We start from the raw sequence: 10,839 nt of genomic DNA, 5'->3' as shown, positions 1-10,839 counted from the left end.
TACTCGCAGCATGTTCTCCACAGTGATATTGTTGATAATATTGCTATTGTTGCTGCTATATCTGGGATCGAGAAAACCAAAGGGGTATCCTCCAGGTACGGTAAGCTTCACTTCGTACGAATACATTTGAACGTCTAACGCATTTATAGTTTACATTCTGCAATTAAATGAACTCGTTGTCAAATTCTACATACAGTTTGTCAATTGGAATATTATAAGCAATATGAGCGTTTCGATAATCCTATAGTTAGTAAATTGTTTATCGGTTAAGTAAAAAATACTTTTACTGTATATCGAAGTGTACAAAAATTGTTCCGACTACTGTAAATATTAATAGTTTTGATGACCTTCCGTATATTCTATAGATATAAATAATTCTGCAACAACGTGTATTCGTACTTTGGTTTTTCATATTAGATTACAGATCGTAGTTCGTATCGTAGATTCGTTGCTCTTACGTATACATGTAATGAATTTTTCAACCCAAGGATTCAAGAAAAATTTCTCTTTATTTCCGTTTGAAAGTGTCTTAAATAATAACAAGAAACTAGTTAAACGTTGTATAATTTCGCATCTGGAAACTCCAGGTCCGAAATGGTGGCCGATTTTGGGCTCCGCCGTGGAGGTGGCTCGTCTTCGTCGGAAGACTGGTTATTTGTTCAAAACCTGTTCTGTCCTATGCAAGAAGTACGGGCCGGTGGTTGGCCTGAAAATCGGCACGGATCGCATCGTGGTACTGAACGATTACGAAAGTATCCATGCGATGCTTACCGACGAAGACTGTGACGGAAGACCGATTGGTCCGGTCTATGAGACGAGAACCTTTGGCATGAGAAGAGGTAAATTCACATTCTGCGTTTCTCTTATGCGATAATGCCAAATTGGAGATTCGGACTCCGACGAAAAATGAATTCTTAATACATACATACATACATATAGTATATACACTAGAAACAGGCGATCTTAATAGAAAGTGTATTAATAAAAGTTAGATAGTTTCCAGCTCACTTTTTTTTCGAAGTTATCCAGATTATTAATGGTTCACTTTTACGACACCATACCCTTCGTATTACAACCTTCAACACTCTGTAGAGAATTATGACTCCGAAATTAACTTCTGACAAATGGAACGAAGACGAATAGTATACAATGGCCTTAGATACATTGACATTGTTTCCCCTAATTATCGAAATATTGCAATTGAAATTCTCGTAGTAAATTTCATTTGATTATTCTTCGTGTTACTCGTTGTGTCGTCAGTTGAAACTATCCAACTTCTGTTAATACTTTTACCTTACAAAACTTCAGTGATTGCTGGGCCATGTATTTTCTAATAGCACGATCATATTCACTGTTCGATTCGAGGTCTAATCGTTATTGACGAGAACTTCTGGGTCGAGCAGAGAAGATTCGTCCTGAAGCATCTCCGTGAGTTCGGGTTCGGTCGGAAGGGTATGGCCATGATAATAGAAGAAGAAGCTCAATGGCTGGTCGAGCATTTCAAAAAGTTGATCAGCGACGAGTACAACAATCGTATCAACGAATCCAAGGTGCATTTCAATAATAACGAGCACGACGATGGACACATATATAAGTTAATGAAAAAAGATAATATCGATATGTCCGATCCAACGGATACGACGAATCGATACGCAACAAAAGCAAAGCAATTAAAAGCCTCCGATATGTATGTGAATGCGAACGAGTACGTAGAAGTCAGAAGGATGGCTGGATCCTCCCCCGGAATGGTTATTTCGATGAACGATGCCTTTGGTGTTACTGTTCTCAACTCTCTATGGAGAATGATGGCTGGTAAAAGGTTGTCCGTTCTTTGATTTCTAGAATTTTATTCAATTTAGTTGCTTATCCGTTTTTATTTACTTCACACGGAATTTTACGAAACAGCAACGTCGAAACGTCTTCGTGATCCTAAATTTTTGATTCAGAATTACTGGATGGCGATATAATTTACTATTCGAATCACTGAAAACCGACATCGAAATTTATATTTTAATTATTCTAATTCGAGAACTCTCCACCAATTCTTTGACACAGATACAATATCGATGACGAGGAATTGAATTATCTTCAACGGATTTTGACGAAACTTTTAAGGGAGATCGATATGATTGGCGCGCCCTTTGGTCACTTTCCAATATTGAGATTCATTGCGCCGGAAATGTCTGGTTATAAATCCTTTCTGGAAACACATCAACAGCTCTGGAAATTCTTAAAAGTGAGTTACATGGTTGAACATTTTAATCAGTTCGAACTTTAGCGATGTTTAAACGACGAGTAAAAATTGTATACGGAAGTAAATAGCATTGTTGTAGGGTGAATTGGATAAGCATAAAAATACTTTCACGCCAGACTATCCCCGGGACTTAATGGATGTATATCTAACTGTCCTGAAGTCTAAAAACTACAGCAACACGTTTTCAGGTGAGTAAATTCTATTTGAGGCACTCTTTAACACAGCTAAACTTTTAAATATGATTATAATGTGTTTAACTTCGCGGACAAATATTAATAATAACAGATGGCTATTATTCAAGTAAAATATAATCGTCGATGCCAGTAGATACGATCAATCGTACAATAATCGTATAATAAACAAATAAATAATCTTAGTCAAGTATACTTCATCTACGTCAATTATAATTACAGAGTCACAACTACTTGCCATTTGCGTGGATCTGTTTATGGCGGGATCCGAAACTACGTCTAAAGCTCTCGGTTTTTGCTTTCTGTATCTAATTTTGTTTCCAAACGTTCAGAAAAAGGCGCACGAAGAAATCGACAAAGTGATCGGACGAAACAGACCGCCGACTTTAGAGGACAGGACAAAGTAATATTAAACCTTTGATAAAAGTGAAACTTAAAGCCACATGTATCCGCTACCGGTGAATTTGTTTGCAGACGGCCAATCTTTGAAACGTTCACATTTAAACTTTTAAAATGATTTTCTTTCAGAATGACGTATATGAATGCTATTGTCTTAGAGTCGCTGAGAATGTTCATGGGACGAACATTAAATGTGCCTCACAGAGCGCTAAAGGAGACTTTTATATTAGGTCACAGAATACCGAAAGTAACTATTAAATTTAATTTATGTTACTTTAACCCCCGGAGGACAAGACCTCGTGGAGGCTGAAGCTGGATCATTTCTAACCCAAGCCAAAATTACGCAGAAACAGATTCCGAAGTGTAATTTTTTTTCTTTGCATTTTATGGGTAGGTTTATTGTACAAAAAAAATATAGATTTATTATAAAAAATTTATAAATTATTATTAAAAAATAGGTTTATTATTGAGAAAAGAAAAACCAACATATTTGGGAAATAAATAATATTTATTAATTTTCTGCACAATTTTGTTACACAAAATTGTCGTTATTCAAATGTTCGGCCATTCTAAACGTACAGAAAAACTCTTGAAATACTTCGACTGCTTTGTTGAATGTCTAAAAGACGACTAACATAAGGTCGGCAAAACAGCTAACGTCTGTCAAACAAGTGACTTCTACGCCGAATGGTTATATTTACTTAACATAATTACTTTCCGCCGACCTAGAGGCTCATGTGACACAGATGTGCCGCCAAACCTTCTCAATTGGCAGAAGTTTTAATTGTCATAAAACTTGGGTCTCGAGTGACCCACGTTTGTCCTGCGAGGGTTAAAATGGCAATATAATATACAAAAATCTGATTGACCTAGTTCTGAAGCAGATAGTCTAATGTGCTTTGTTGCAGGATACGATGCTTATCGTAAATTTTAATAGAATACTGATGGATGAATCCTGGGGTGATCCCGAGGACTTTCGACCGGAAAGATTTATCGACAAGAGCGGTAACCTTATTACACCGCACATGTACTTTCCGTTTAGTATTGGTACGTATATTGAAGTCAAATAATAATAAGATGTAGGTTTTGAAAGTTTTCCAAAAGAACGCAGTCTATACTTGTCAGACATCTGACAAACAGTACCATCTATGAAAATCCAGTCTGGGCAAGCCTTAAATATCTTATAACTTATAAGTATAATGTTTGAAGTATTAAATATTTTTAATATTTTTAATCGAAAGAGGAACTGTATATGTATACAGTACTAAAATGTTTTATGATACATAAAAGAACATTTAACAATTGTAATGGCTAAATTAATACAAAACTTTGTAATGGACAAGTATATGAAAAAGGTTCGTACGAAATTGTAATGAAAAATACTTTGTTAATGGGTTACGAGAGATCGACGGTTTTCTGATTATTAGCAAAATCATCAAGTCGCTTAAAGTCATTGAGGAGGCTATTCCCACCATATGGTTACTTTTTCTCATCTCCCACTTCTTTGCAAAAGCACCTGCTAGTGTATGATTTCTCTGTCTTCTGGATAGGGAGATTGTAGAGATTCGGTACTCTTTGTATGCTCTATATGTTTGATTGAGTACTCATCGATAAAAATATTATATTGATTCTAATATAAATTTGTAAATTTAAAAATAGAATCTTTTCACAGATCTTATTCTATGAGTGTTATTTTGCTCCAATAGGAAGACATCGTTGCATGGGAGAAAACTTAGCCAAAAGCAACATATTTATCATAACTACCGCATTACTGCAAGCCTTCACATTTTCTACTGTGGTTGGAGAAAAGAAACCATCGTCGCAAGATTTCGTTGATGGCGTTACAGCTGGTCCTAAACCATTCAGGGTACTGGTTTCCTTGAGAACGTAATCAAACGTGCAATACAACTCTAATCACAAGATACAAAACTAAGACTTTTAATTAACGCGGTGTTTGTATTCTGTATATAATCATTTACTAGAATAATTAGTTTTTATAAAAGAGATAATTACAGTCAATATGATCGTTATTAAAAAAATTTATATTAATTGTAATGTTTTATTTAATATATTGTATTGTGTATCACAAATTCGAGCATGTTTATCCAAAGCACATAAATTTAAAGAATAGATTGAAATACAAAAATAAACAGTGTACATTTATAAATAAATATATTACATCTTAATGTTCAGAAAAATATAGTTTATTTTATATGAAAATACATGTATTGTGTATAGATTTATATATGTATAAGAAGCCATATGAAATAAATAATACATATATACGAGAACAATACAAAGTTCATATCACCATTTTGCTCTTAAATATTAACAAAGATCCGAATCACGCCCTTCAATATTATACTTTTAATAATATATTACAAACAGTATGTAAATTGCACATTATTAAACATATTATAAATACGTATATATTTCTTTCCAATGATGCTTATTTCTCTTTATGAAAAGATAAATCATCAATTTGTTCCATTAACCTTATATCTCTTAAAATATTCTGGCACTTATTTTTATCGCGATGTTAAGTATACTCCACTCTCGATAATAGTAATAATCTTGTGCTTTAGATCACAAAAAGAGTTTTCTTTTTCGCTAATTTACAAGAAATACGTAAAATTATAAATTGTATTTTGATCCTTAATAAACGAAATAACACATACTGACTACGCAGGTACTGTTTTGATTAAAGAAATGGTAAAACTGGTCAAAAGTTTCGTAAATTGTCCTAACACTGACCTTATAAAAAGAGTAAAATTTTGATAATAACAGAGCGTAATGTCGTCCTATATAACATAGAGCATAACGTCGATTTCTTTAAGAATCAAATGTATACATGAATGTCAGTTTGTCAACATATTTCTTTGCACTGGACGACATTAAACGAATAATTTTTAATTTATAACCTACTCGACACATAGTGACACAAGTCTTAAACTAAAAATAATTTAATTATTAATTCATTATATGTACTATCCCTGTAAGTGATGTCGAAAAAAATGTTGGAATACCTTTTTCGAGGGTCAACTGGAATGATCTTCAATTATGTGAATCTGTTAAATGTAAACAGTAAAATAATTCATTAAATAAACAACAAACATTCTGAACTCCATTCAATTTTTAATAATTCTTAAAAGTATTTGTTATTAGTAAGTTTCACCTCAGATAAAATTGCCCAATTTTCACTTTCACTGTGTACAGTCAGACGAAGAATCAATATCCTTCCAAATTTTGGATCTACTGTTCCTTGAGCAATCCCCAGCGCATCGAATTTTCCTGATTAGGGCAGAAGATTTACAACATTCTACTAATTATAAAGTGTGGTTCATTATAGGCGGAAAGTAAAGAATTCTTCAGAAAACAGTAAATCATAAGTGGACATTAAAGTTCTTGTAAATCAGTCATTGTTTTAGAAAAAAATGACTGTAAGTATATATACTTGATTGAAAATTAATATAACGAATCACGTTACAAACTGTATCTCGCTCGTTCATTTTTACAAATGGCACGAATGGTAGACTACTATGAATCTATAGTAGAAGCATTGAAGAATTGAAAGCGAAGATTGTCTTAATTTTCAAGTTAAAAAGGGGCAAAATACATTAAAAATGCACAATCATTTCTTTCCTAGGGGATAGTTAATTAGAATCAACTTGCTATACCGCCAATAACTAATTACCACATATAGGTAAATATTTACAATGTTATATTATACCTATAACAATATAACCGTCTTCAGTTATATCATTACTATTTCTATTCAGGGATGCAGATATCTCTGAAAAAACTTCGACTGTTGTGTTATAAAATCTATCCGACGGGTGTTCAGGGTTTCCACTTCTGAATAAGTACCTACATACACCAAAAAATTGAACATGATATTACTTTTAAAATATTACTAATAGTGTGACATATTTAAAATACCTTTTTATAAAAATAGGATGCAAAAATTTAAATTTCATATGGTCTCCTGGTTGGGGTAAAAGACCCCAAAAGAATGACTCCCCTTTGTACGCTTTTTGTAATGTGTATTGTTTATAAGGCTTAATTTGTGTTTCAACTGTCGCTTCTGGATTCTCATGTGCATAATATAATGTTATCTTGCCAAATTGTTTATCCTAAATATAACATTTCTGGTTGTTAGAAAGTATGCACAGAAACAAATGAAATATTCAGTTTTTATTTTTAATGTACCTTTAATTTCTGCACTTTTCCCTTTAACGAAGAATGTGTTCCTATGTGTTGAAAAAGGGAGGGTTTGTAATGAACCCATAACTCCGCTTTAGCCATTTTACAATGTTTCTGAAATATATAGAACAGAATTAAACATTCTAAATAATATGTGCACATACTTTTTCTGTAGGAATACATATACTTACGCTATCTTTGTCAAGACTACAAACTTTGGTTGAAACCAAATGATCTAATAACCAATCAACTGGTTTATCGTTATGAAACATTAAAAAGAATTGGATCAACCATGGCAGTTCTGCACATTTAAATAATTTCCCTGCATTAAAAAGCACATTGTAAAGATAGAATAAAATTTAGAGTGATTATATCAGTCAATCCATAAAACTATACCAATGAATCCTAATTGACAAAAGTCCAAAACAAACCACTTTTCTTTGGTCGCAATTTTTTGAAGCGCAAAAGATTTCATTGTAGTTATAAAATTCTTTTTAGCTAAAATATCATCTTCTAATTGTACATAAAATGTTCCTTTTGTCTGAGCATACGACATAAGAAATACAAAATCTAGATTTTGTTTTGATCTCCAAACTACTCGCTGGTGATCATCGCCTAAAGTATCATGTAATTTAGATAAATCTGGATAATAAGACGCAGATGGAGATATTACATCTATTACACCAGCCTCGAACTCATTTGGAAACCTAAAATGAAAAGATGATAATATTAGAATAAATGATTTCAATGAAACCCAAATGAAGTGTTCTTTTTTAACTTATCTGAGATTACTTGTATCGTCACTTTCTTGTATCAATAAATTGATGATAAGAATTACGAATCCTATGTAGAGTATTATTGTACATTACAAGTTTTAAAAAAGAAGCACAGTTTAATATAAAAAGAAAAAACAGTGATACAAATAATACCTAATTATTTAATTATTTTGTAAACACAAACTTACTGAACTTCAATTTGCTTCGCGACATATGTTACATATTCCAAATCGGTCTGTAAAAATCATAATAATTTTAATAAAAATTCTCTCAGCAATATTGTCATAAAATTATATATACTTACTTCAGCAACTAAAACAATGATCAGAGTGTCTGCTGTTTCTATAGGATTCATACGATCCAGCAAATTCTTAAGTGTTGCCATTAGGTAACTTTGCACTTCTCTTTTGACTGTCGGCACACCTAACACCATACTGATTCCTGTGCGTCCTTTACTTTGAACAAATGCTGGCCGTAAACTATTAGGGTCATTTAAAAAGTGCGGAAGAAAACTGTATATAGATGGTAACTTTATATTGGTCACGTTTGTTGTAGCATTGTTAAGTAGAAATTGAAGATCTGGTAAAATGTGATTGTTCTCTATCAATTGTAATAATTGATGCGATAACAGGTTTATTTCTTCCTGGCTTGTGACATATTTAGCATGTAAATGTTCTAATTTAGCTTGCAATTCTGCAATGCTATTTTGTAAAACCATTTCTTCGTTCAAATCTGAAGGTGATAGGAGATTTAAAATGGCGCATGGTACTAATACTACTGAAAGTATAATCAAACATCGTCTTCGTATAGGGGTCAAAGCTACAAAATGAGGCGTCATCTTCCTTATAGTGAACTCTACATGATTATATTCATAATCTTGTGAAAGAAAAATGAGTTTTCAATATCTTCACATTATTAGTTCACAGCATCGGAAACCTAAAACATGGTTGAATTTTAATAATTGATTTTCATCTTAAAAAGGATACTGTTATTGTTTTTAACAAAAACATATGTTCACAGGTTATATTAAACTATATACATATAAAGTAGATGATTCAGAGTACAAACAATGAAATTTACAAAATAAGTGAAAGTGTATACAAAGCAAAGAAAGCAAATGAATAAAATACGAATTCATTGCTTAGAAAGTTTTTTATAAATTTACAAATAAATAATTATTCAGAATTGAATATAATTATACTTTAAGTATTATTTGCAGATTAATTCTTCTTATAGAAGCTATCTATGGAAATAATGAAAGATGTTTATAAATAAATAAATAAATAAATACAAACATATTTCAATGAAACCGGAATGAAGTGTTCCTTTTAACTTAACTTGTATCGTCACTTTCTCGTATCAATATCCTATCTAGAGTATTATTGTACATTACAAATTTTAAAAAAGGAGATTACACATTTATATCTTATCCTCAATTTATTGATAAGGATTACAAATCCTATATAGAGTATTATTGTACATTACAAGTTTTAAAAAAGAAGCATATCTTATCATTAATTTATTGATACAAGAAAGTGATGATACAAGTTAAGTTAAAAGGAACACTTCATTCGGGTTTCATTGAAATATTTATGTATTTACATGTTTACTTATAAACATCTTTCATTATTTCCATAGATAGCTTCTATAAGAAGAATTAATCTGCAAATAATACTTAAAGTATAATCAATATTCAATTCTGAATTATTATTCAGAATTATCATAATTTATAGATTTGAAAATTTGTAAATTTATAAAAAACTTTCTTAACAATGAGTTCGCATTTTATTCATTTGCTTTCTTTGCTTTGTATACACTTTCATTTATTTTGTAAATTTCATTGTTTGTACTCTGAATCACCTACTTTATATGTATATAGTTTAATATAACCTGTGAACATACGTTTTTGTTAAAAACAATAACAGTATGTATTATATATATAATACATATATAAATATATACATATATAAATACATACATGTATATATATATATATATATAAGTATAGTTTTTACAATTAAAGAATGCGGATAAAAGGAGAGAAAAAGTATAACAAGAGTACTTATGAGAACATTTACTACACTTCTCGGCGTTTTATTTTTAGGGAAATCAATTTACCACGAGAAATCGCACAGTGTTGAGTCCTTCAAACAACGTCAGAGTAAAGCTAATACAACGTATTAGATTTAACGAATATCATTATCGATTACAAGATGAACATTTAAAACCGGTGATTTTGTTCGATAAAACGCGAAAATTTTTTCTTTTATCAATGATTATCGCATTTTTTAATACTTTGTTCAGTTAACATTTAATAAAATTTGATTTTTGTTTTATTTTATCCATGTTTTAATAAGTATTTAATAATCTTGAAAAAGATGGTTCTCTTACTCGCAATTGCTTAGGGTTGATTAAATTCGATCTGGTTCGTTTTACAGTTAAGGCAGCACTCAATTTTTTATCCTGTTTCTAACATAAATTAATTATATATTTATGTATGAGAGGTCGTTAAAATTATTCGTAGTATTTTGTTACATTGAGTTTTATATACGTAATGCGACATAACCTATTTTATTATAAAATTAAACAATAACAGCATTAACACGACGAAAATGATGTTTGTAAATTTCAAATTCCAGTACTACAGAAAAATGAATTTGTGAAGTAGGTGTTTCTCTGCAATATATTTTAATAACGATGTAAGAATAGAATCATCAGCTGAAAGATAAAATATAAGTAGTCTTATGTATTGCAATATGTTCAACTGCGAACTGTGTTGAAGTAAAATGATTCTCGTCGATAAAACATGTGTATTACAGTAATGACATAAGAATATAAGAAGTATGTTTCTTATGTTCCAAATTACTTCTATTTATGACAACAAATTGATAAAAAGATGATTTTATACATATGTATATCCATTTAATTCTTTCTTTGATTTACACATTCGCAGCTACCGTTGACGTATAAGTGAATGCTCCTGTGTCACCAATGTCACCATCAGAGTTTATTAATT

General features: G+C 31.1%; 2 protein-coding genes across 10 annotated transcripts; one reads left to right on the top strand and one right to left on the bottom strand.

The window, feature by feature from the left end:
* Window positions 1–10: 10 nt before the first annotated feature.
* Window positions 11–4,984, top strand: Cyp303a1 (Probable cytochrome P450 303a1). The gene is made up of 9 exons (XM_076313721.1): window positions 11–95; window positions 588–839; window positions 1,366–1,819; window positions 2,056–2,236; window positions 2,334–2,442; window positions 2,668–2,848; window positions 2,974–3,091; window positions 3,753–3,891; window positions 4,551–4,984. The coding sequence occupies exons 1-9, from the start codon at window positions 11–13 to the stop codon at window positions 4,733–4,735; spliced, it is 1,704 nt and encodes a 567-aa protein (XP_076169836.1). The 3' UTR covers window positions 4,736–4,984.
* Window positions 4,985–5,196: 212 nt separating this feature from the next.
* Mgat4a (alpha-1,3-mannosyl-glycoprotein 4-beta-N-acetylglucosaminyltransferase a) lies at window positions 5,197–10,816 on the bottom strand. 9 transcript variants are annotated; one of them, XM_076314671.1, is made up of 11 exons: window positions 10,767–10,816; window positions 10,215–10,292; window positions 8,128–8,759; window positions 8,012–8,058; window positions 7,444–7,754; window positions 7,239–7,369; window positions 7,054–7,161; window positions 6,784–6,977; window positions 6,575–6,711; window positions 6,020–6,135; window positions 5,197–5,912 (listed from the first exon to the last, which is right to left on the bottom strand). In XM_076314671.1, the coding sequence occupies exons 3-11, from the start codon at window positions 8,659–8,661 to the stop codon at window positions 5,883–5,885; spliced, it is 1,608 nt and encodes a 535-aa protein (XP_076170786.1). In that variant the 5' UTR covers window positions 8,662–8,759; window positions 10,215–10,292; window positions 10,767–10,816; the 3' UTR covers window positions 5,197–5,882. The 9 variants fall into 9 exon arrangements, with proteins under 9 accessions (XP_076170786.1, XP_076170793.1, XP_076170794.1 ...); XM_076314678.1 differs by having other exon boundaries at window positions 5,197–5,796; window positions 5,871–5,912; window positions 10,215–10,808; XM_076314679.1 differs by having other exon boundaries at window positions 5,197–5,454; window positions 5,871–5,912; window positions 10,215–10,808.
* Between the last annotated feature and the right edge of the window lie 23 nt (window positions 10,817–10,839).

Source organism: Ptiloglossa arizonensis, chromosome 6, assembly GCF_051014685.1.
Source record: "Ptiloglossa arizonensis isolate GNS036 chromosome 6, iyPtiAriz1_principal, whole genome shotgun sequence".
NCBI classification, from domain to species: Eukaryota; Metazoa; Arthropoda; class Insecta; order Hymenoptera; family Colletidae; genus Ptiloglossa; species Ptiloglossa arizonensis.
The sequence above is the reverse complement of the archived record's forward strand: the minus strand, read 5'-3'. Positions and strand labels throughout refer to the sequence as shown.

What these genes read in the sequence shown, in the direction of transcription:
- Cyp303a1 (XM_076313721.1), top strand. Translation starts at nt 11, where the DNA reads ATGTTCTCCACAGTGATATTGTTGATAATATTGCTATTGTTGCTGCTA. An exon ending in CTACAGCAACACGTTTTCAG is followed by an intron (nt 2,443 to 2,667) that starts GTGAGTAAATTC and finishes TTATAATTACAG; the next exon opens with AGTCACAACTACTTGCCATT. An exon ending in ACTTTAGAGGACAGGACAAA is followed by an intron (nt 2,849 to 2,973) that starts GTAATATTAAAC and finishes ATTTTCTTTCAG; the next exon opens with AATGACGTATATGAATGCTA.
- Mgat4a (XM_076314671.1), bottom strand. Translation starts at nt 8,661, where the DNA reads ATGACGCCTCATTTTGTAGCTTTGACCCCTATACGAAGACGATGTTTG. An exon ending in TCATTGTTTTAGTTGCTGAA is followed by an intron (nt 8,059 to 8,127) that starts GTAAGTATATAT and finishes TGATTTTTACAG; the next exon opens with ACCGATTTGGAATATGTAAC. An exon ending in GCGAAGCAAATTGAAGTTCA is followed by an intron (nt 7,755 to 8,011) that starts GTAAGTTTGTGT and finishes TTTTCATTTTAG; the next exon opens with GTTTCCAAATGAGTTCGAGG.